The sequence below is a fragment of the Anguilla anguilla genome, chromosome 5 (genome assembly GCF_013347855.1).
Source record: "Anguilla anguilla isolate fAngAng1 chromosome 5, fAngAng1.pri, whole genome shotgun sequence".
NCBI classification, from domain to species: Eukaryota; Metazoa; Chordata; class Actinopteri; order Anguilliformes; family Anguillidae; genus Anguilla; species Anguilla anguilla.
This window is the reverse complement of record NC_049205.1, coordinates 11,112,971-11,139,423: the sequence shown is the minus strand read 5'-3', so window position 1 is coordinate 11,139,423 and position 26,453 is coordinate 11,112,971. Positions and strand designations below refer to the sequence as shown.

At 40.5% G+C, this 26,453-nt stretch overlaps 1 protein-coding gene across 2 annotated transcripts in view; it reads right to left on the bottom strand.

Annotated features, from left to right (window-relative positions):
- The window catches only part of glra3 (glycine receptor, alpha 3), a 45,719-nt gene that overhangs the window by 5,609 nt on the left and 13,657 nt on the right, over window positions 1–26,453 (bottom strand). For both annotated transcript variants that reach the window (XM_035416868.1, XM_035416869.1), the window contains 7 exons: window positions 20,687–20,814; window positions 20,055–20,122; window positions 16,588–16,811; window positions 15,564–15,646; window positions 13,225–13,362; window positions 4,654–4,868; window positions 4,145–4,288 (listed from right to left, as the gene is read on the bottom strand). In XM_035416868.1, the coding sequence (XP_035272759.1) occupies window positions 4,145–4,288; window positions 4,654–4,868; window positions 13,225–13,362; window positions 15,564–15,646; window positions 16,588–16,811; window positions 20,055–20,122; window positions 20,687–20,814 (1,000 nt within the window). The remainder of the gene's footprint in view (window positions 1–4,144; window positions 4,289–4,653; window positions 4,869–13,224; window positions 13,363–15,563; window positions 15,647–16,587; window positions 16,812–20,054; window positions 20,123–20,686; window positions 20,815–26,453) is intronic.

Below are 26,453 nucleotides of genomic sequence, written 5' to 3'. Positions count from 1 at the left end.
TGTAATACCACGGAAACACACGCATGCATGCATATACATACTGTATACATGCATACACACATCCATATGCGTGTGCATGTGTACATGTGCCTATGTGTGCATGCATCTGCGTCTATGCATGGTGTGTGTGTGTGTGTGTTTGATAGAAATGCATGCGGTTGTGTACATGTGCATGCATGCCTGAACATAAACATGCGTGTGTTCACGTGAGTGTATGTGTGCCTATATATACACATGCACGTTTGCACACATCATCCAGCCACATGCCTCACATGAGTGTGAGAAGTCTGGTTCGAAGGAAACAAAATATTCCCCCGGTTGGAAATCCTGGAGATTTAATTTTAAACAGAGAGATTTCAAATTGACTTTTTTTTTACTGACGACACTTACTAAAACTTTTTTTTGTAATCACTGTGGAGATGTTTCCCAGCCACTGGATTTTGAATTTGCATTTAAATGATCATTGAAGTGTCATTTCTCCATCACAAATTTTATTTTGAGTGTCATTTGAATAACTCTCGTGGGAACGGATAGATAGAGCCGCGCCTGTGAACGGACGGGTACGCGGGCCACTGTCTCACACTGCGTTTAAGGGGCCTTGTCGTGGTTTCATGTCCCCTCAGTCATCACTGAGGCTGTTTTCTTGAAATAGCTGAGAGTATTTGACGAGAATGAAGATGTCAGATGAACATTGTGCTCTCACTTAAGTGGCCTGTGCTACAGTCAACTGCTGTGGAGGTGGGGGGGGGGGGGGGGGGGGGGGGGGCACAGAATTCTCAGAAATGGAGGCACAGATCCCCCTCCTGGTCTTGTGGTGAAAGACAATGAAAGACAAGACAATGCAGATTTGGTGGCACAGTTTGGCACGGCATCCATATGCGCATTCATCAATATAATTGCCTTTTGACCTATGACCTTATAAGTGCTGAACAGTAGCTGACTGCTAACCAAGTTTTATTATATTTAAACATGAAATATGTTTCAATATTCATATTCAGATACCATATTTAGGCTACCTGGGCTGTAAATCTCCCCTACAATGAATTAAAATGAAAACAATATTTCAGAAGTTCAGAAATACAGGTAATACCTAAACATGTTAACACAGACATGAACATTAAGGACAGTCACTTGAGATGTTTGCTTTTTTCACCCTGCAGTTGCAAGTGTATATTTGACCCAGTGATCTGTATGAAGGCTCATGCCATTCACGTGTCATTACTACAGAACACTGAATGAATGTTTTTTTCATTATGTATTTATTAAAGAAGCTTACACAGAACAGAAAAATTGGTTAAATATGACCACATATGGTGATTATGCATAAATGAATTACCAGGGATGTATGCAAAAATATGCTCAATGTATGTCACAATATGAATTATGAATATGAACATGAATAAAATGACCAAGACTATCTGTAAAAAATACAAAACAACCAGGAGAAAATATTAAAACAGCCAAGTGCATATGAGGCAGTGAATATACAAGGGTGTCTGACTACATTTAAACAGGGTTATATGAGGTTACAAATAACCAGAAATATATTGGGCAGTATACAGTATAACTGGTTTTACATATGTTACAATAAATATCCAGGGTTATATGAGGCAGTGGATAACCAGTTGCATCTGTGGTAATGAATGATCTGATATATAGTGACAGTATATTACCAATAGTGCTGTGTACTTACACCTGGACATTTATTGTACATATTACAATACATTCACTCCTAGGTTTATGCATACATAACGTGGAGCACAGGCACTCTGATGATGAATTCAGTGAGGGAGGTTTATTGGGGCTCTGTAAAACAAATGAAATGTGTTGCCGGGAGACAAATCAGAATTATAAGGGCAGCACCGATAGAGCAAACATTGCATGCAAAACACAGCAGCACAAAAAATAATGTGATGAAGGAGAAAATAATGAAAAAGGATTTAAAAAGATGTTCATCATGAAAATTCCCCTAATATTGCCTTGATTGAAATTATTCCTGTTATACCCATGTTTGTAACTATTCTACGTGTGCTGTAATTCTGCACTGCTCATCTGGTATCAAGGCATCCCAGAAAATTAATGGGTATTATATAAACTATGCCAGAGCCGGATGGTAAATCCTTTGTTTTTACTAGCATGGTTTCCTGTTCTAAGGTCACATGATCAATAATTAATGTTATGCACAGAGTCTTGTACCAATGGCAGGATCCTCAGTTGTGTTGTTCGCAATCAGATTTCAAAAGGAGTACCAAGTCTCCACATTGCATCAGTTTTTGCAGGGCTAAATCTTAATCATCTTTCCTCCTACTTCCGACCCAAAACATTGCGCATACAAGGTTGTTAGCATGCAATATTAATGCTCAGAGATACAAACAAATCTACTCTTCACTGTCCTTCACTCCCTGTGAAAAGAGCTAGCTATGAAATAAACATTCCAAGCATGAAACCCTTATCTCCTTATTCACCTTTGCAGTACCAATAGCATTCACTAGGTGGGGAAATGGAGCCCCATCCACAAGCCTTGCTGTGCATCTCACAAACATGACTGCATGCCAAATACTGCTCCCCACTGCCCAACACATGGTATTGCAAGGAGCAACATGGATTTTCCTTGTCTGTGTCCCATGTAAGTGCTGAAAGCACAGCCTCTCTTAGCTTTTCGGCAGTGCTGTAAAGGGCATAACCACTAACATGGAAGAAGTGAATAATCATGACGTGGATGACTGAAACCCATACTGCTGAGCTAAAATAATGAAAATGGTCTCCTTATTTTCAGAGAGGCCTTTTCAGGCTTGTTAGCTTTCTTTCTTTTTTTTTCTATTCTTTTTTTTGCATTTCAAGTGGCAAACTGAAGCTTGACTGAAATTCAGGAACTAGTGGATCTATTTTTAGAATCTTTAATGGTGTTGAGTGCTAGATCATTGCATTGCTCATTCAGCTGCAAATTCTCTCTCTCTCTCTCTCTCTCTCTCTCTCCCTCTCTTTCTCATTTTTTGTTTTTAACTCAATCTGAGGAGAAACCTTTTCTAAATGCCATTATACAAAAAGACTATGGATATGATTTTTATTTCTGCCGATTTGTATTTCTATTTGGCAACAATGCTTGCCAAAAATATTGTGACATATGAAGAACTTTTTAAAGAAATAAAAACCCAAAAGATAGCTTATTAGCTATGCCTTACAAGTAATACTCGTTCTTTAAAGGTCAGTTCCGAGTCAGGCAGAAGTAGTCATGTTTCCGTCCCTTGATGCCTATGTCTTTACTTCAAGCCCATCGTGGGGTGACCCGGGGAATCTACAGGGTGGTGTCTATTTGGACTTGTCATTCTAAATTGGACCTCAGCTACCAGTTACAAATAAATGCAAGTTTATTCCTCTTTAGCCTCATTAGTCACTATCAAAATGCCGGAATCATCATCACATGGATGAATATTTCACACTTGAGCACTGCATTTTACACTTGACATTTAAGTAAGAGTCAAAGTTAAGGACAAGTGCTGAGTTATTCCTGGCCAGCGTTGCTTTCGTCAGAAGAGCTGCATGCCCTGACAGGCAGTCTGAACACAATACAGAGTTTAGTGATTTTTCATCAGAAAAACAGCTCAGATCTATCATCAATGCACAGTTCTCATTCACGCAAGCTTATCAGTAAAACATTAAATCTCCCTACTAATCCAACTCTGGCTTCATAAAGCCCAATTTGGCTGGCATATTTCAAAGATGAGTTTTGGAGCAACCTCATTCCTTGCTTAAGATAAGAGAATGCTTTCAAATGTAAGCTTACACAATGTCAAAGTACCTTTTTGTTTTGAGCAGTATGTGATTTTAGGGACCATTCATGACCCGGTTCAATGTGCCTGCTTCAATCTAAACACTCCCTGGCAACTCAATGGTCAGTTATAGACAGATAAAATCTTTTGAATTGAATTAGGCTACTTTTTCATTTTGTCATACATTTTAAAACAGTGCTATGCTGAAATATCAGTGTTGGCAGACCCCATCTCTTTGACTGAATCCAGTAGCATGTGAATCCCTATTTGTGTCCGTATGGGTGTGTTATATTTTTACACAATATCTGTCCTCACATTGCAACATTAGTACAAGAGCCACATGTACTCGTTTGTTTGTTTGTTTAAGATCATACCTTCCTCTTTTTTCGTCGATGTAATCTTAAGAGTTCCTTGTGTTGCCTGGAGACGAAGTTGACGGCAGCATACTCCAGTAGCGCGGAGAACACAAACAGCAAACAGACAGCCATCCAGATATCAATGGCCTTCACATAAGACACCTAAACAAGGCAACGGAAACAAACACATCAACTACCCAGTCTCCAAACGACCATTAGCTCTCCTCTGATATTTTCAGTTATCACCATAGCGAGCAAGTTACACCAAGTATAATTAAATATACACTCAAGAACCTGGATTATGGACAAAGCAATACGGCTCATTAAAGCTTGCTGACTTCTTACGTAATGGGTCACACTATATATAGCTTTTTTATGCGCACGGCAGTCAAGCAATACTCTGGGGTGACCATTTCTCCACTGATCTTACACACGGCTAAGCTCCATGTGTGTTGCGTGCGTGGATAAATTATGAAGGAGGAGGAGGAGGAGGGGCAGAGGATGTGGCCCCGAGGTCCGCCGCACACCTTCGGGAGAGATGTCCTGGAACCTGAGCTCTGGGTCGTCATGGTGAGCACCGTGGTGATGCCCAGGGCCACACGGGCGGGGGCGGCGTCCATGTTGATCCAGAAGGAGACCCAGGACAGGATGACGATGAGCAGGCTGGGGATGTACATCTGGATCAGGTAGTAGCCCATCTGCCTCTCCAGGTGGAAGCGCACCTCTATGCACGTGAACTTCCCTGGAGTACCACAGAGCAAGAGGACAACAGGGAGCCGTCAGAACTGAGAAAAGATGCTCCATTCTGCGAAACCAGGGAGATCAGCGATGGCAAACAGGCTCAGCTCAGGGAAGCTAGGCTGGTCAACGCAGGAACACACGCTCAACTGCGAGACACCAGGTGGTCCGCATAGAAAGCACAGGGGAAGCCAGGGTGCTATATCTAGAGAGAAACATGCTCACCATGTAGAAACCAGGTCAGTCGGAACAGTATCCGTGCAATAAAGGTCAGAACGTGTACAAAATATATTAAAGAATATTAAAAATGACTTAAATGATTATTATGTATTGCAGATGCAGTCAGTATGTATGCCATTAAACCTTTGCCATTAGTGAAACATAATTGAATTCCTTTTCCATTGAATCAGGTGGGCTGGGATGCTGTCATCCATTTACATTTCAACGGATGTCCCTTTTAGAAATGTCAGTCGGCCTCTGTTGGTTCCTGTGTGACTGAGTTAGGCTGCAGACAGGAAGTGATATGATTGGTCATGCTGCTGAAAAAAAAAACAGCCTTGCCTTGCCTTTGAACTACTCCTGTAGTGACTCTGCTGATTGCCCTCTGAAATATCTGTAGGTTACTATTTTCATTTTACAAATTAATTTGTTAACTTATATAACATACTGAAGTGAAATACAGAGGAAGTGTCTAGTTGGACAGACCGAAGCAAAACAAATCTAGTTCCCCATAAAGGGGTGATTTAGGAAGGCTTTTAATGTCCAAGCATAAATTCTCTGGGGCTCATTTCCTCATAAAGTTCTTCTTGGCCCATGATGAACCCAGTGTGGTCAAAGTGAGGAAATTGGTGCCTGAAAAGGCTTTGCAGCTGCTTTTTAGCAGTATGTGCGATCACTCTTTTAAAAGACACTTCCCCTTTCTCCCTTACCCCAGGCAGACATCCAGACTTTTTTTCAAGAATAACAACAGTGTTTGCTTATCATGCCTCAAAGATTTTGAAATGGCAAATCTCTCTTTGCTTCTTTGTCATACAGCAATCGACCTCTCTCTCTCTCTCTCTCTCATATATATAGGTATACATACGTTGCTCAGGGAAAATCCCCATTCTGCATGCATTGGTTTGTGGACTCACTGGGCCATTGCCTGGGCAGCGAGCTGATAGAACCTTCCAGCACCTGAGAGATTTTTTAGGGAAGGCTTTATGGATCCTGACACCGTTTCTCGCCTGGTCGGCTCTAATTGTGACAAGCTGTCATTGGTTGCCCCAGGTGGACACCTGGGAAAAAATTCCATTTAGTTCCGGGCATTTCCAAGAGCGAGGCGATTTCCGAGATGTGGCGACAGAGCAGCCAGGGTGGGGGGAAGGGAGCGAGCCTCATTATTATGCCATTTTCCAGGAAATACAAACATCAATCTTGAGATGACAGACATGCTAAATCCAATTACGGTTTCATGCCTTACAAATTCCGTAGTCCGTTTATACAGCTGGACATTTCCTGCAGGATTTGTTGTAAAGCAGATGGTTCAAGGATTGACATTACAGTGTCACATGGGAATTAAACCCGCAGCCCCTGAATCCATTTCTCTCGCTTAATGAGCCAGTTCTCACCAAAGTTCAACCTACAATGAAACTCGTACGAAGCTGTGAATCCTATTAATTATGACATTACTTCCTGATGTGATAGAACTGACCTTATGGCGTTATTAGTATAAGCTACTGTATTTTGTGGTGTTGACACAAGTAAACTCAGCTTGTATAGACAGCTGCTGCTTCTCAGGTGTTGCCATGCCATCACAAAGTCTGACCAAACAGACTACGAAAATTTAGAGCTTCCTTGCATAATTTTGATGCTTTTTTTTTGGTTGCTCACAGTAACCATGATTCAGAACATAGAAGGAAAAGGAATGCGTTCTAAATGACTGAATCAGATGCACCAGGATCCACCCCCCCCCCCCCCCCCCCACCCAGTCATCAAGCCTGAGGAGATCTCCTCCATTTCCACCTCACTGGAAACAGAGAAAAAGGACCTCGCTGTCTGCTCGTTTGGAAGGAACTCCATGAAAACTTGACTGGCCAATAATAATTACCAAAGCAGGGGTAAGGGGGAGGTGGGTGGGAGGTGTGACCTCAGTAAGTGATATGAGACTCATAACCCCGTTTCTGATTTTTAACTGTGTGGCATTTGACCGGCTCCCCCAGTGTGCAGACCCCAGGCCCAGCTGTGTGATTGACAGGTCTTCTCAGGGCCTGAGGCATTCTGGGCTCAGTGCACTGACGCTAATTCATGCTCTCCATCTCGCAGTTCTCCACACATCCTCAGTTACTCGCTCTGCAACATTTCCGCCTCTTATTTTCATAAATTTGCAATAAATATTCCAGAACGAGCAATTCAGTTTGTGTTTATGTCATGGTTTTGGGTGATAACACCATTTATTTCCCATTATGCGTCATTCTTTCGTTTATTACGGCCATTGGTTTCTTTATGCGCCTTTTCTTCAGTTATTATGGCCATTGGTTTTTTTATGCGCCTTTCCTTCAGTTATTACGGCGATTAAGTTTTCTTCATTTCCTTGATTGAATCATACGCGTGCAAATTTATTTTTACAATTTGCACTTGTTGGCTTTCTATTTAAACCACCCGCAAGCCGGTAATCTGTCAAGTGTGGTAAAGGTATGGGATTGAGAGTTTGCGGTATTGGAATGTTGTAGCTACAAAGTTGGCACAACAGTCTTTAGCTTAATGGGTTGTTGGTAACAAGTTAGTGCCACAACCTAAACTCAGAATTCTTCTTTTAGGGGGTTACTTTTTCATCCTCGGTTCGAGGTCTGTTTTCTTTGAGTTACCCCGTTTAATGCACAGGCAGTTTTGTTTTATTTTCAGAAAGTTCATACTCCTTAAGCTTGTGTTTTGTACCCAGTACGCGGGTTGTTTAGAGCTTTTCTTTGAGATACTCTCCCTTAGAAGTATTGTTTTTCTTTTCGTTCTTTTTCCTCTGTCCTTTTGTGTCTTTCGAGACTTGGTGGTTATTCTACCTCAGGTGAATAGCTTGAAGAATCCCATTTCAGTCACGTTTGGTCTCCCAAAACCCCCACTCATCACAGTTTTGGGTACAGCGGTTTTTCTCTCTCTCCGCTCAACAGTTTCTACTGAAATATCACAGAAAATGGGCGATGGACACTGATATAGTTGACTTCACTGACAGGTGAGGTCGGTTGTACAAGATCATTCTGTTCAGGACACGGTGATGTCATCTGGTCAGTCAGCAACGCTGTATTTCAGTCTTAGCCAGTGACCCGGAAGAGGAAGGTTCGTCAGCCGCTGACATTCTGGAGAGAACAGTTAAACGGCACCGCAAGAAAGTACCAAGTCTCAGGCACATAGCAAGGTGTGGTAGCGGAGTAAAGAAAATATGAACATGTTATTAATGCATCTAATGTGGCTAGCCCAAAGTGATGAGATAAAATAGTCTAGGAGCTTTCTGCTGTTTGGATCCTACAGGGTAGACACAGAATTCAGACAGGGCATGTGAGGTAAGCTCTCATAAACTAGCCTGTTCACTCAAGTGACCTTTACTGCTGCCGCTGATCATTAACACTTCTGGACAGTTTGTAGTTAAATCATGCAGACAACTATCTCAAAATAAAGAGAACAAGCCAGCTAATCACTGAATTGTATTGTGATGATGTCTTTTGTTGTTGCTGATGATGAGGATAATGTTCATCATACCTATCACCGTATCTTATTAATAATGAATAATTTAGTTCTTTCATTTTCTTTCTCTCTCCTTATTCTCTCTCTCTTTCAGCCTTCTTTCTTTCAGCTTATGTATCCGCTTCCCTATTTCAATACATTAAGGAATGGGAAGGAAAAGGAAATAAATATTTTTTGTTTTAACTTCAGTTTTGGATGTAATATTTTAGCCACTTATGTTATAGGCAGGCATTAAATTATTCAGTACAGTCAAGGGAGCCAGGTTAAGAAATCCATGCAGACATTTTAACAAATCTTTAAAATGACCTCCCATTTGGACATTTTGACACTTGACATTTTGACCTCCAATTCCAATCTAAACATTCTGCACTAGTATTATAGTTTTAACCTTAGCAGATAGAGTTCAGAGAGGGAAAGCATGCAGCAAAAATGATCAACTTATGAATTATATGAGCTGCTGTGAGATTTATTAAGGCCAGCTGCATTTGCAGGAAAGATAATTGTGCATGTTTAGCAGTCTGGGGGAAAGAAAGTCTTGTCTTCGTGTCAGGCATGACAGCAGAGACCAGGCTGCTCTAACTGTTGCCAAGGAGACATCGTCAGCATCAGAGAACTCAATTTTAGAATCAGCTTCGAGAATGATTCTTCAGAATGAAGTGGAACTCTCACATTTTGATTCCCTGTGTCAGGTTCTGAAATCAACAGGCTACTGTTTATCCAGAAGACAAGCTTTTAAAGGCAGCAGCAATATTTAAAGAATTTTTTTAAATTGTTTTAATTTTCCTAATTGCTATTTGTAAATGCCACACTAAATGGCAACATTGCACGCTATCATTTTTCCTCAGCAGTAATGGTAATATTAGGTGGCCTTAATAAATTCCCCCAGTGGTTCTTCATTGTAACAGAAGAATGGTATGCTGAGGGTGACCCTCCAGGGTCATCGATTGCTGAAATCAATAGGTCTTTTCCAAGCCACAACCAAGCAGTGAGAGCTAAAATTGATCCAATTAAAAGAGAAAAGGATTAATATTTTGGCCCCACAAGGCTGGTCTGAAGGCCATTTTCTACCAGTGGAAACCCGGTTCCCACAGCATGGCCACTGTGGGATCCTCCATTAATCAGGGAAAATGGAACCAATCTCTGCTTCTCCCTTATTCTGGCTCTTAACGTGATTGGCCGGTGGGAGATCCATCACAGGGACGTGGACGGACTAGGCGGGCCACGAGAGAGCTGGCTCCCTTGTGGCCCACCCTCCGTGACTGACGCGTGTTTTGTCGTGCTTTGTCCTGTCCTTGACCCCAAGCACTCATCACCATGCGCACAGCAAATACACAACAGGGAGTGTGACGGGAACAGCCTAGCAGTGCATGCATGACTGCTCAGCTCTAAAGCCTTAAGAAGATAGCACAGAAGCAGCCTAGCTTTGCTTTTTAAAAAAATAAATACTGTATGGGGAAGAGAGAGCCAAAAGTAACCTTCTATCTTTAGAAATCAGCCAGTTTCTGTGGGGAATTAAGATCACCAATATGTGATTGGAATGCTCTTAACTGAACATTATAATGCTGATGTAAGAAACTACTGATATTTGAAAGCAATGGAGTTCCAAAACACTGACTTCCAACTCAAAGGGATAAAGCAATATTTGGGGAAAAAATGTTGGGTTACTGATCACATTACCAGACTGTGTGTGATAATCATTAAGAAAGCGGTCACAATTTTACTGCTTTTTATGTCGAAAGCAGCCTATAAAAACAACTGCAAGTTCACCTAGATTGTTTTTTTGTTGTGAAATGTTATCATGAGAATATTTTCCAGTTTTAATATTGTATTTAAAACCAGACTTCTAAAGTTCTATCAAAGTCACAAAATAATTTTCCAGGCATGTTCCATGCAATCTTACCAGAATTATTACCTCATCATTTAATTATTAAAAACATCATGGTAAATATGTGCAAAAGCATTTTAAGAAGATTAAGATTAGTGGAATAACTGTCCTGATACAATTAACGTGAATGACCATCCACAATTCTGGCATCTGAGGCTTCCAAGCCCTTTGAAACATAAAAAAGCAAAAAAATAAATAAATAAATAAAACAGATGTTTTGAATTTGTAAGCAAATTTTGAAGATTATATGAGCTTCAGATCAAGCAGAGTGTCTAAAATTCATGTGAAATGCATAACGACAAGTTTAATGCTGAATCCAAATTTACATTTACCATAACTTTTTGTGAAATTCTGAAATCCAACTATGTTTATTGTTAGCTGGGAAGGCAAGTCAATCTGCACGATATTCACATAGTTTTAGAGGTGATGTGCTGAGATTAATTTTAAAGCCATGAAAAAAGTGTGCCAAGATCAAACTATTTTAACTGGATTACTTAATCCTGGGAACACTCACATAGCCCTCCTTTGGAGAGCTTGCCTAACATCACTTATATTCACTGCGTTTTTAATTCAGACCTTTGACAACAACCTCAACACAGACCAAAAAAAAAAATCTGACCAAGTCATGAGCTAAAATATTTTAGTTGTTCACTGTGGGTGTTGCAATACAATTTATTCCCCATTCACTGGAAAGAAACGTTAAACCAGACTGCCATTCCCAAAACTGACATGCCCAAAGCAGATACGTGAACCTTTGAGCACATCAGCACAAGAGCTTTCGCATTAAATGAAGTCATGAGCTAAAATAATTCAGTGAATGTAGGTCATGCTATAAATGTATTCTCCATTCACTGGGAAGAAACCTTCAATTTTAAATTAGACTGCCATTCCCAAAATGTACATGCCCACAGCAAAACCTGTGAACTGGATTAAGGACATGCTATATGACATAAAAATAACGTCTTTAATTCAGCTAGAACCTGAGAGAGAGAACTTAATTAACAAAAAAAAACCTATTGAAACACAACAAAATGACCACTGTGACACATGAATGTCACAACCTTGCATTTAAATGCCAGTTTTTGAGAGGAAAGGACAAATTAGCTTAGAGTACGTGCATAATTGAGATGCAGAGAGGGTGGAAAACAATTTCCAACCGCAAACTGAAAAGGGCTGCCATTGATTTTGTTCTCATCTACTTTTTCTTTTGCTCTTTTCTAAATTTCCAGCATCTGCAGATACTCGTTGGTTAATTAATTTTAACAGGACATATTTTTGGTCTGGAAGAGACACAATGAACTTCATGAAGCTTGACAGCTCATAAAAAATACAAGGCTTGTTTTAAACCGCCAGCTCACATCCCATTTACCACACGAAGCAAAAATGCAACTGTACACTCCACGATGGAAATGTGACCAAGACGTCAGTAGTTATTCTGCAAATCCGACAACATTACTTAAGAACAACCACGGTTGCACTTTTGTGACCGATAGTGTCTGCAAGAGATTTTGATGCCCAGATGGCTCGTAAAACCTCAAGATCCATATATTGCATTACTAGACTGGGAGGGGCTACAATGTGTCTCTTGACATGCTGGTTAAATCTTTCACACTTTTTAAATAAAACGATTTCCATGTCCTGTTTCTAGAACATTGCGATATTCTCACTGCTCTGTCTATAATGAGCTGGTTTACTACACTGAAACACAATTTCCTGAACAATAGAACAAAAGCTGAATTGTGACACAGTTCTTACTTTTGATGAGACACACACAACCCAGGCAATCACTTCTCGGGTTTCAGCCTCTTTGACCTAAAAACAACTCCATGTGCGCGTACGATTTCAGAGCGAATATTTTTTCGCATTTTTACCACAGAAATCCATGTTTTTAATCAATCAGTGATGGCATACTTTCAATAATGCTCCCAGATCTGCAAGCCTTTACCCACGAAGAAAGGATCACGATTTAACAAGGAAAACAGATACACTGCTCGATAAGCACTGAAGGTTTGGGAGTGAACTAGAGGGCTTATTTTTATCCTTTCAGATCAAAGGTACTGTAGCGTATGAAACAAGGTAAGAGCACCACATTGCAATGAGGCCATGTTTTCCTCTCTAGAGTTATCTAACACACATGAATATTCTGGTTAATGCACTCACCAATAAATTCCCAGAGACTAAGGCAATATTTAATATACTTCTTAAAGGGCTTCTTCTGTTGATCAAGGGTGAAAATTAGATTCTCTGAAAATCAGCTATATCTCCCAGGGGACATTAAGGCAATCAGGTCCCACCTTAAAGGAAGATGTTGACTGCTGAAGGCATTGTGGCAGTACACCAGAGGATACAAATGTATTTGTCCTTTCAAATGGAAGCAGAAAATCTGTTATCTGTGCTAGTGAGGGGGAGGATGGGTAGTTTTGAAGTTCATCATAGCCGCAGGCTTCCTAACCTTCCCTGACATTTTTCTTATATCTGCAACTTAACCACAAGATTACAAAATAAGGATAAAAGCCCAACACACCCTTTCACGTTAAAACATCCAGAAGGAATGAATATTGACTTTTTTCCAAATAATTTAAATATTGAGCTAGAAGTTAATTCTATTCCCACAATTAACTGGCAGGTTCTGAAACTGGAGACATGATGAAATGAAGATATGAAGAACAGTAAGCCTTCTCAGTAAACACTCCTTTCCATGCGGCATGGCATCACTGAGTCAATGCCCTGAAAAGCGGGAGCGTGGCTGTGGTTTCCTCACCTGTATTGTAGTGTTTGGTGCAGTAACGTAAGTCAGACTCGTCCTTCAGGATGAACTGTGGAAGAGTGAGGCCTTCCGCAACCTGCACCGGGCCCTTCTTCTGCCACTCAAAGATCAAGTCGTTCATCGTGTACCCAACTGTGGAGAGAAACAGGCAGCCATTAACTGACACTCAAAGATCTAGTCATTCGTCGTGCACCCAACTGTGGAGAGAAACAGGCAGCCATTAACTGACACTCAAAGATCTAGTCATTCATCATGTACCCAACTGTGGAGAGAAACAGAGGGGGGGGAAATAAAAAATAAATATTTGCATACATATATAAGTTACATATCAAATGATCAAAACGCTACATAAATTTTATGGTTGATTAGTAACCCCCAAGATCACTTTTTAAAAGCGATATGTGTAGAACGACAGGCTTTCTGTGATTTTTGGCTTAGTAACTTGCTATTTTATAGGCCTGCTTGAATAATCATCCAATTTGTGTCCATAACCGTGTGACCTTCACAACAAGGAAAGAACAGCGAGCGAGCAATTTCATTCTGGAGTAATCAGGTTCAACACAAATACATGACTGATGTTATTTAGATCCAGGATATTTACCTTATGGACACAGGAATTAATTCATATACAAAATAAACATCATGTCAACCTTGATACAGGAAACGCTATGATCTAGCATGTACATTACTTTGGTATAGCAAATGTAACTGTAAAGAGAATTGGGAATTATATAAAGGGCTTTCTTCAAATTGAACAAGCAAAAGCTCTTTGAAAACAATATAAAAAATACATGAAAGTTGTTCAAATGGTCGTGCAACCATTGATGTGCAAACATTTACTTGATTAACAATCTGGCAAAGCATATATTCTGGATGATATAGGGTTAAACCAAAAGTTACCAACTTTTTGTTGTCTAATTCAAAATATATTTTTATAAAGTATAAAAGTTGGATATATTAAAAATGTTTTCAGTTATAGCACAGAAAATATCATGAAAAAAATTAATTATAAATTAGACCAAATGTTTGAAGTTTGATATTCTATTTTAAAGGTTTTACATGAGAGAATGATGTACCTAAGTTTGTTACTAATGGGCCACTATTCGCCCCTGTGAACATGTGGCAAATCGCTCAAAACACTGAGCTCTCGCCCAGAAACCACATAGAGTAGAAAAAGGACAGCTGTTTGAAAAAATGGTCCGAGGTATTTTGAGAAACCAATGGGCACAGCGATAAAAATTTATTAATAAAAGAGAAAGCCAATCTCGTAACTGTGTTGGTTAAAAGCCCACATTGTTCTCCTGTGTACCCACCAGTTAATCCTTGCGTGCTTTTTACCATCTATTTAAGTGGGAGAACATTTTTCTCTGCGCAATATTCCATTTGTACCACGGTCCAGAATGGGAACACCAGAACACCTTGCCAACAGTGGCGCATAATAAAATAATATGAGGCCCACAAATGAAGACAGATTATCTCTGGAAGCATTAAACAGTGCCAGGGAAGCATCCCCCAGGCCCCAACCACGCTGGAAAGGAGACGGTGTGTAAAAATGTTTAAATAAATTATAGCAGACATAATTAGAAGGAATTTCTGTTTCTTTATATAGCTCCAGTGGCCATTTTGTACCTTTGGACATTTTAGAAGTAAGAGAATGTGTTGGGTGGGCAAGGGGTGTGCGTGTCTGTGTGTGTGTGTGTGTGTGTGCGGGGGTGGGGGGGGTGGTTAGGGTTGGGTTTACCACACTACATTAATATTACTGTTGGCACCAAATCTAAGGTATTGTGGAAAAGATGGATTTTCAGCCAATTTATTTATAAAGTTAATAAAGTAACTTTTAACAACCTCATCATTTTAAAGATAAGATGATATTTCAGATTTTTCATTCCTTTTAACTGTCTGATACATAAATCTTATCTGGTAACTCTGGTAAATACATGAATAGAAAGTTTTCCCTAAAATAATAATAATGATACTTTAAATGCTTTTAATATTTAATCTTATTAATCTTATTATCTTCACTCACAGTGCTTTAGTTCATCAAAATTTACTTGCAAATCTGTGAAGGTCATGCTGAACCCAGTCGTAGTCTTGTAAACAATAATACATTCTATACACAGGGGTCCTGAAGCAATATTTCAGCTGAATGCCTGTACAACATGGCAACATTACATCAGATGTGGTACTATAATCATTTAGTCAACTCTGTGGCTAAAGTTAAGCCCTAAAGTTATTTTCTCTGATGTAACAATGCCTCATTCAATCTACAGTCTAAATTTCAACTTCCATAACATGGCTTCAGTGGTGATGAGGGCAGATATGCTTATACTTACAGCTTTCAAGCTGCATTATACAGGTCTGCACGTCCATAGGGAAGTTTTTTAGATTCATGGGACAGGACAGCGTCAATGTTAATCTGGAGGAAAAATAAATAAATAAATAAATAAATCAAGAAGAACATGATTTATTTACTCTATACAAAATAAGACTTGGCATTGTTCAATAGCAGTAACAGATTTATTGGCTTTTCTACCCTCTAGTGGCAAAATGTTGTTACTGTTGTTAACCCTAGGGAGCCACTCAATGGGCCTCATTCACAGAACATGTACCATCACATTTGATCATAAACTGTGTGTAAGAATGTTTCCAGGAACATTTCAGCATTCATATTTTTTTTCTTATTTGTATTTGTATTACTACAGATGATGGAAGCTACACTTACTGACATATTTTAATTGCACACTAACCAGCGGCACAGCCGGACTGCATTAGTGTGAATCTCCTGTCATGTCACATCTCCACAATCGTCCATCAACATCATTACAGCCTCCATATTTAAACTGTCCCAATACTCAGGTAGGCCACACATGACACGGTATAGCCCCCATCCATTTTTCTTTATTATACAGGTTTCAAATATGTATACTCCAATAATGCATTTTCCGTATACCGTATAAGCAGTTTTAATGCTACCCTGTGGTCCCTCTCAGGGTATTATCCCACCAGTACACAGAATAACTTGTAGTTCTCAGCTCATAATGTCTCATTCTTGAAAACTACAGATTTTGACCTGCTCATTTTCCCCAAAAGTACAATCATATTAACTATCTGTTTAGGCATGAGGTCTAAGGTCACCCAACGGCACCATGAGCAACAGACAACAAAGTGGATATTATTTACATTCATGCCTGCCTCTTAAGAAGTTTTTTTTTTTCTTCTTAAAACCATGCCATGTTTTTATTTTATTAACTGACTATCACTACCATGTTCTTGTATTCTTGATGTTTTTTTTTATTATTGGGGATCTCACACAATTATGTATTTTGCATATGTACATGTAAAACCCTGCACACTCACCTTATAGAGTAGAGGACGTTACCGTTCTTGAATATTCTCAAGAGCTTGTTGTCTGTGGTGACTTCGTGAAAATGGGCACCCTTCTCGTTGGCAAAGAACAAGTCTGGTTTCCAGATGGAGTCCAGCATAGAGGGGTCCAGGTCCAGAGAGTCATCAGGGTACTCGCTGTAGGCCAAGCGAGGGTCGTTCCACTGCTGCCGCAGAAATATGTTCACTCTGTAGTCCTGCAAAGGAGGATACTCAGCTGAAACACCCTGCTTACACAGAGCTGCACAGATATCTGCACCTGGGCTCACATTCCTTTAATCTGCAAAGCCTATACGAGCACACTTGTGCTTCTTGGTCATTCATCGCAAACCAACTTAATGTATGTTGCTTTAAACAAACAGAAGTACAAAGATTGTCATGAACAAAAAAAAGTGCAAAGATAGTCTAGCACCTGTTTTCATCACTGAACATTGCCAAGTTACTGTATCAGGATGTTTTGTTTATTTGTTGTGTGAGCTCTCTCTCTCCAGCTAATTACTAAATAAATGCCAATGAAAACCAGAATTTTGCAGAATTATAGACATCAGATTTGGAGTGATTAAATTGTTAATTTCTGCAAACCTGAAACATGACATCACTAACTGAAAACACTTATTTTCCAAAAAGCATCCACACACTTTGCACTTACAGTAATGCTGCAAACATCTGTTGATTGAAAGGAGACCACATCAATTCCTCACTCAGAGCTAAGGATAAAACCTGTTTCACTTAGACCGAGCTCAGACACCAGAGTTCATTTTTATTAAATGTTCACCGCCGGTGGTGCTCCATAAGCCCTGAAGTTTTTATTTTTGTCTTGTTCATGCATTCAGAGTCAACTGGCACTCTCCAAACTGGGACTTTCACTCCCAGTTCAGAAATTGTGTTCCAGTGATTTCCACACCATCTCATGACAGCTGGCATGTTAAAGCCCATTTGCACCAACGCACACAGGGACTGGCTCCCCTGCCTGACTCACGCATAATTAAATTAAGCGCATGCATCTCCCGCAAGAGCTCTTACGACTGTCAGTTACACACTTGGTGAAAAAAAAAGAAACCTTTATTGCTCATCTCTGAAATATTAATGAAGGACAAAAAAAAGTGAACATGTCAGTCTCGTTTGTTTTCCCAGAGACCACACACACGACAACGAAAATCAATCACCAAAGCCCAAAACTTGTATATGAGTATCATGTACCAGCCCTACCAACAGTTCCATTGTGTAATCCCTCACCAAATGTCACAGTGTGCTCTCATGAATTTAAATAACGCCTAGCAGCAGAACCATGAATACTATTATGCCTCTCTACTCGGTAAAGTACCTTTTCATGTCTGTGTCACCCTGAACATGGTTGGAGCACAGTTGCTTTCAGCCCTATGTTTATTTGATCTAAGCTCGAAAACCAAAGGTAAATGATGTGCAGGTCACAAGAGAAGTTATTCAGATTTGAAATTGAACATTAAGTCTAACGCTTGAAGTAGGGAAATAAGTGCAGGAACTAGGGTGACCAGATTAAAAGGGAATACAATCTTGCCAACCATGTGATGGAGTTGGACACTGCAATTGGACACTCAGGGAAGTGTGGGGGGAGGGCGGAAGTACTTATATGAGCAAACCGTAGAAGTCCCCCGGTACCAGTCCACTTCAGCCCACTTCAAACAGTGGTCTAAGAACCAAAACTCTATCTCTGGGGACTGACACTAATGCAGGCATCGTCCCTTGTTGCTAGCAGAATCTGGGAGTATTTAGTTGTCACAGCTTTGTTTAATTAAAGCAACTGATTGCACAGATAACTCTCCTCACCTGGTTTCTTGGTTGTTGCTGATTTTAAAGTGGAAATGAATGAATGGCTGCCCATTATTCACTATTCATGACATTAGATTAACTCTGCCATGGAGGCCCTCATATCCAGTGAAAATTAGAAAGCTTACGCGTAAGCAATGCATCAAGCAGGATACTCAATTTGTGAACTACTACTACTATTACTACTATTATGATTACTATTCTTATTATTATTAGTAGTAGTAGTTGTAGCAGTGGTAGTAGTTGTAGTAGCAGTAGCAGTAGTAGTAGTACTATTGTTATTGTTATTTTGGAGTATTTTATCATATTTTATGTTACTTATAAAATGGGCCATATGACATTAAAGCCCACCGTTGTTCTTCCACTAGACTGCGTTTGTTTCTGCGGCATGCGAAAGCCAGCGCTCCAGCTCTGTTTTCCCCTCACGGTGAGCGAGCGCGCTGCGTGCCAGATGGCCAGGCGTGCCCAAGAGAAGCGCTCCAGTAATCCAGCTCGGGCATATGGAGGGAGTCGCTCCACTGGAGAATCCCTCGCACAACTGTTATTCTCTGTCTCGCAGAGCCAGCGCCCGCTGCGGGTTGCATAATTCCGGGGTCCTGCGGATGTGTCGGAGCCAGTACCTCGTCCAATATGACCATCTTACACCGACTCCGTGCCCGTCTGCCAGAACTTTCGTTTCGTTTTGAAGCACAAATTAACTGAAGAAATCTTACTATGCAGTTGCAGGTGACAAAGCACATACGTATTGTGCAGCGTGCATATGATTTGACAACTGGAAGTGCTTAAGATGTGCTTGAGCCTTGCTTTGAATTAGTTTAGCCAGTTGGTGTGAGTCTCGCTTGATGACTGGCTTAGAAGGCACTGAGACAGAGGAACAATACATTAGGGGATTTTCTTTTTCTTTTCATGGTGTTAGAAACATACTTTGAACTACATATTTCACACATGCTTTTACTGTATGTCAATGTGGAAGATAGTCATCTTGTGAGGGATGTCAGATCAAAATGAATGATTGAACCACACATGGTTTAGTAATGTTAGCTGTAGCTAAAACTTTTGTACGCAGTGGTTCACCAGAACCAGTATTAGAGAAATCCGTGGTAAATCATTTTGAGTTGCTGTTAGCACACTCTAGTATTTATACATTGTGTCTTTTCAACCTAATCAAGCACCCATGTGTGTAATTCTTGTAACAAATATTTCCTTCAGAAAGGAATGCCAGTCCGAGTGAGTGGTAACTAAGACATGAGTCTTAGTTGGGAGGCAAACTGTGCACGGTGTGAGGGTCCAAACACCCCCTAAAATCAGGGACAGGGAATCTGGCACATCTCTCTGTGCTTCTGTTATATGTCACCGCTGAAGCTCACACCATTGGCATGCAGGGAAGACGGAGGTTCAGCCCAGAATCGTGACTGCGGGGTGGCGTGTGTGCACACATGACAGGATAATACATGCTACATCCACGCCTCTGAGCTGTAGGTCGCCGTCTCTGTATGCCCTTTGCATTCACCCTTTCAAAAAAATTGTTTGTTTTTGCATGCACCAACATCTCAAAAAGCAGCCATTACAGCCCAATTTTTCATGAGTGTTTGCATAGTCCATAGTAAAGATGTAAGCTTTGGACACATACATACCATTGTTGTTTCTGCAATTGAACCAAAGCTGTTGATGAATATGTTGCATGATACATTCACTGGAGGGCCTACAATGGAACAGAAATATTATATGAGTAACAGAAATGCTTGAATGTATTTTTATTAATATTTAAAACATGCATTAAGATCCAGAGGCAGTTTTTTTTGACCTCTTTGAATTTTACATCAATCAGAAACATATATGGATGATGCTTGATCTAACCAAATGGAATATTTCATTAAAATGAGACCCTCTATCAATCAATGATGCAGAAATGGTGAAGTTCTTTTTATTGAAGTAGATAAAGGCAGCTCCTTACATTGTACTGTGAATTTTCTCTTAGAGGATCTGTGTGTCCCTGTCAAAATGGATTTAAATCTTTATACGCCTAATGAAAGAGATTCACCCCTCTCACCCCTCCCCCTTGCTGGTTTCAGACACTCTCATCAATGTGTGGCTTGGCTCGCGCAACATCCACTACAGACATGTTGTTTATCTGGACCGATCGCCCCTTTGGTGCTGTCTGCTCTCTGTCAACCAATGTCTGCACGCGACTGCCCTGATGCTGGTTCTGTGTGTGGTCGGGGCAGAAGGGCTATGAGGCGAGGGGGTGAGGGGGTAGTGATCGCACCTTTAAAATTTGGCCTGATTCTCGCGTCGTAGCCAGAGGTCCGACCCATGAGCTTGTCCAGGAAGTCGGAGGGTGACATGGGAGTGCTTCTCCCCCTGGGGCCCTCCGGCTCCTTCGATGCGACCAGACTGAAAAGAAGCAGGAGAAGAAGAAGAAGAAGAAGATGAGGGTCCGCCCCTGTGACCTGGGCCATTTGTACAGGGCTGCATGCAAGCCCCACGCTCATACATATTTGATCTGTATTATATTCACACTTATGTGTGAAAAAGACAGGGAGACAGAAATTGAGAGAGTGAATGAAGACAAAAATGACAGCAAGAGGAAGAGAAGAAGAGTGGAAGAAGAAAGGGGAGAGAGGGAGAAGTGGACAAGAGGGAGACAGATAAAAGGATGTAGAGTTTTTTTGGTAAACAGCATGAGACAAAATCCTTTGACATACAGTGGCATCAATCTCATAAGGGAGTTGAGAATTTACTCGCATTGCCAACATAGATTGAGGCTTAGTGTCATTCTGTCCTGCAAAATAAGCATATCAGGATAATCAACACAATCAAAGTATCTCACCAAAACACACACCCAAATTTTCATCTTCCTTATAACGAAAAAGCTTTGTTTATTTCAAAGAAAGATCTGTACTGAAAGATAGGATATTAACTGCAGATTGTGGGTACTGGAGTGAAAGTGAATCTGATATGTTTTTTAAAGCAAATTGACAGTGTGTTGCAGCTGGGTAGAAACATAATTCTCACCATATTGTGGGTTTGTCAGATCAACCTTAGCGCTGATATCTCTGAGGAAGGACCTTCATTCTACTGCAGACTAGTGTATAATAGCAGGCAGATACCCTACTAAGACCCAGGAATGTTTTTGTTATCCAATATACACTTGTATCATGTCAAACAACTTAAATTACCTAAATGCATTTTTTTTTGTGGTCTCCTAGAAGTGCATGGAGTAGGATTTTCTACTCCATACTCAATAGCATTCTCTATTGTCTCTAAGTTATATTTCAGGGCAACTTTCATTAATGGGGAGATATAGTATAACATAACATAGTAGCAATATTCTGCCTGATTGCTGGACTTAGGTCTTCAGACATATTTCATATAGACAAAATAGATTTTCAAATTATATTATTAATTACATTTAATTGAAAGTACTCTTAAGAAAATGTTATCTTTTGGAACACTCAGTATATAGGCCTATCTAAAAAGGGATTTGTACCAAGAAAGCATTATCATTGGAAATTATGCTGAAATATGCATAATTGAATGTTAATCAAACGTTGGTGAAGCTGAAATTGGTGCTGTGTTTCAGCTATAGATCTGAGAGATAATCATTCCGTTTGAGGCCGCTTTCTCATTTCAACGAACTGTAGAGGCAATCATTGTTTCTGGTTTACTTAGAGAAGGATGTGCAGAGGCTATGCGTGTATCTATGTTCATATTATGTTTTACAGAAGAGTAGTCTCCTCTTTCATTCAAGTGTGCATCTCGCAGCTCCTGTGATCTTCCGAGCATCGGTTTTTTGTCTGGATGTTCACTGCCTGTCGGAACACGCAGAAGCCCCTTATCACCCCCACCGTATATTTGCGCACATCAAAGGGTAAGTAAACGGGACACGCCGCGGAGATGACGTGCTGTGTCGAACACACCAAAGCCTCCCTGATAACAGAGCTCCTGGGCCATCTGGTCCCAGCGCGAAAATCGCATCTTCCTTTTATTTCAGTTTACACCACGGAAAGCACAAAGCGATTCCCGGCTCCCACATGCCCGCCGTGGACGGGCGAAGTGGAATCAATCGAGTCTAGAAATCGATGTCCCGGGCTGATGTGCTGGGTGAATCCCTTTCATTAAAAGAGGGGTCTCCATGACAACTGCTGGTCTCCTGCGTGAGTTGCACCTGCTACTGTTTCTAACCTATACTCAGATTCAGAAATGCATAACTTTTTGGGAATACAGATTAGGATTATGCCAGTATGAAACCATAGATCGCTGACACAAGATTGCTGGATCAGAAATATCATAGTAAAAAAAAACATGCCAAATATGAATCAGTTTCAGTTTCTGCATTTTTGACACCTTTTCAAGCAACATTTTTATGTTGATATATTTGAAGGAAAAAGACAAAACAACATATGTAATTTATAGTTGTAAATTTGACACCATGAGACAATGTTAATTGCTGCATGCACGCACAGCTAGCAGGTATTGTCTGAAATAAAAAAATTGGTGTTTGCAAAAATATGCAGAACATAAAAACCCTACGTTTTTGTGCATGAATTTGAAAATGCTTGAATCCTATATCCATTCCCCGGGAGCAAAAATACATCAAAAACAAAATTTTTCTGAATATTAATTAATGTTGTGAAAAAAAAAATCCCATAACCCTAATTGCCAACCCCAGTCTGGATTGTTAATTTTTATTATCGTTCTCTTTTTTAAAGAAGAAAAATAAGTGGGGCACTCAACCCGGGTTTCGAAGGGTTTTTACGTTAATGAGTGTTCTTAATAACGCTTGTAACCAGTGCTGGGGAAACTGCTCTGTAAGCGTTGTTGTACAAACTACCAATTACTCCCCACTTAAAGTCTTTGAACTACAGCAAAGCTGCCCTAAAGAGAAATGTAGCTTGTGAGACTACAGTTACAAAAATGACAGTAGATCTAGCTGTGTTGCAAAAATATCAAAAACATTCTCATGTCCCCCAGACATGACACACATGAGCAATAGATCTTTTTTTTTTTTTTTTTTTTACACATGGGGAGAATCGCTATACAGCAGAGTGGGAAGAACCAGCAACGTGTGTCAATTTGCATTTGACTGTTAGCAACAGCGGAGTGCTTCTCATCAACATGGATTAGGGGGAAAGAGCGAGAGGAGGTGGTATTTGGTAAAAGGAAATTGAGAAAATAATTTTTTCTGGGTCCAAAAGAAGTTGGTAGTCCCTGTAGTTAACTACACAAAAAATAACAAAAAAGTAGTTGACTGCTACAACTGATGCACAATAAGCTGAACTACCAGCAAACTACTGAAAAATGTGATTAAACTATTAGTTTAACTACTGTTGGGTTGAAGTATAATATTTATATTATGTACAAATGTCAAATTATGATAACAGTGATAACTGTCAATCTTGACAATGGTTTACTGAACTGGAAACCCAGAGACTAACAGTGCATTTGTTTTCTGGGAGCCCTAACATCAAGAGTAAACCTTGTGTTGTGTCAGCACACTGTTCTGTGCTGAGGCCCGAACCCCTCCCCCATCCCCTCAGGATAGAGCCCTCCACCGAGTCCCTGGCCTGCTGCAATGTCAATGTCGACTTTCACCTGAGGCCGTTGGCACGGCGACCCTCGTCCTACTGCTGCCAGCACCCTGAGGCAGGCTGTAAGGCCGCATCCCATTTTAAAATGTTACTCCACACTACCCAGGAATGTCTTAACCCCCCCCCCCCCCCCGCCCCCATTCCACACACACGCACCAATCCCTTCGCCATCACGAGGCAGTCGTCATGGCAACCACCCAGACCTGTAGCAACAACCGTGCTCAGGTCAACAGACTGGAACATCACGCTGGCTGCCTTCTGCGTCCGATCAAACGGAGAGTGGGATTGAGGCGAACACGACGCGACACGTGAGCGAGCTCCTTTCTCCTCATTGATTGGATTCCTCTCCATTGTGCTGGTAATCAAAAGACCCAGGTGTTGCAAATTCCAATAAACGAGGTCTTCCCCCCCCCCCCCCCCGCCCTGATCACAAAAACCGCCGTGCTGTTGGAACACACTGGCCCCCAGCTTGACTCAAAATACACTTTCTGATTTGGGGGATTATGTTTCCCCATCAATGATTATGTCAGCCAGGAAAACACCCTGAATTTTAAATAAAGAAAAATGTTCCGGTGAGTATGAGCAAACGTAGCCCCATCACCGTGTGCAGTGGATTAATGGGGCTGTGTCAGAGAGCTGCACATTCGAGAAAGACACTGGCCTTGGTTACCCTTGCTGTTGACTGCACCCCGACTGGCAAAATATCCCACAATGCCTCTCTTCAAAAGGCAAGGTTACTGTAATGTCCGGATAGCTCCCGCTTTCAGAGCTGAAAGGCATGTCGTAGCCTCAGGGGAATTGGTCCAACAACCGGGAGGGGGGCGGCGGCTTCGGCTGGCAGAGAGGCCGCCGCGGAAAGACGTGAGTCAGAGTCGCTGAGGCGTTCACGGGGACGCTCTGTGACTCTTTGCGAATGGACAGTTAAGTGAGATTAACTGGAAGCAACAGCGCACAGTTAGGCGGGATGGAGCGTATGGGGGAGGGGAAGAGGGAGGAGAAAGGGGAGGGGAGCTTTCGGCTGACTCCCATCCAGCCTCATGCTCCAGAATCCCCAACTGGAAAGCATCCCTATCATCTCTATCCTACTCTTATTTCACTTTTCCAAGTGCCTCACACTACTGCAAACATTAATAAATAAATAGGCACTATTAATTGGACTTACAAACCCTAAAATGGGCGGTGCTAGTACAAACTTCAAACCCACTGCTTTGAATCAATCGTGGTGTTTTGCTGTTAAGAATAAAGTCTTAAAAACATTCACATGAATCAGCAATTAGCAGCATATGATAGCTCTGCTCATTACACAATAAGATTCCCGAACCCATTTTGGTACCACTTTACCATACTGACAATTACAACATAAAAAAAAAACATACAGAAATGAATAATTAATTAACGTTTTGTATGTTTAAAAAAAATAAAAAGTAGGAATAGTAGGAAGAATATACAACTGCATTCTTATGGTCATCATTCTGGACTGCTTATTCCAACTGCCAAACTTTCTTGCAACATGACTTGTTATGATGAATTGAATGATTCATGGCTTTTTGCATCAGTGGAAACATGCTGCCCATGTTTAATAATAACCATGAGTGAAATTTAGGCATTATTTAATTCAGTTCAATTCAATTATTAAAGGAACTATTATTATGTTATGTAAGTTTAACATTGCATATTTCTGCATAATCTTATCAAATGCTTCCACATAAAAAGCTAAGACTCATTTGGTAATTATGATACAAAATGATAATATCCTTCTCTTCCACGCTGTATTATACCAAAAGACAATGACTGCTGTTCTCACAGAATGCCTTAAATTAAGAAGATATTTCAAAAAAAGACTTTCAAAGATGAATAGTTTTGTATCGCTCAGGTTTTGATAATCAGTTCTATTCATTCAGAAGGGATAACAGTTTCCTTTCAGTATCATTAAAGATTCACCCTAAAGCATTAACATTTAAAACTCATACAATATCATTTAAGCTCTATGTGTGGTCACAAAAGCACACACAGGTCTCTTTTTAATCCACTTGACATATAACAATCTTAAAATTCAGAGATTCACACTTATTTTACTCAATAAGCACCGACAAATTTTCATTGCTTGGTCTCCTCTCTGTACATAGCCTATTTAAATGAACAAGGTCTATGAAAAATATATTTATATTAAAAAAACCATACCATAGATAGGTGAAGATCCATTGAGACTACTCAGTTTCATCTGGCTCTGTAGAGCACAGTTATCATGGGCTCGTATTTGAATGGATTTTACCCGCTCCCCTAGGGTCCAGCTCACATTGGAGTGCCATTGCTCCCAGACATATTCTCCCCAGAGAAGCGTTTTCTTTTTTTTTTGTACAACATCCCCAATCCCCACGGTGCACAGCAGCCGATACATCATTCATCATCGTTTGCATACTAGCTTTGCCGTGACTTTATTTT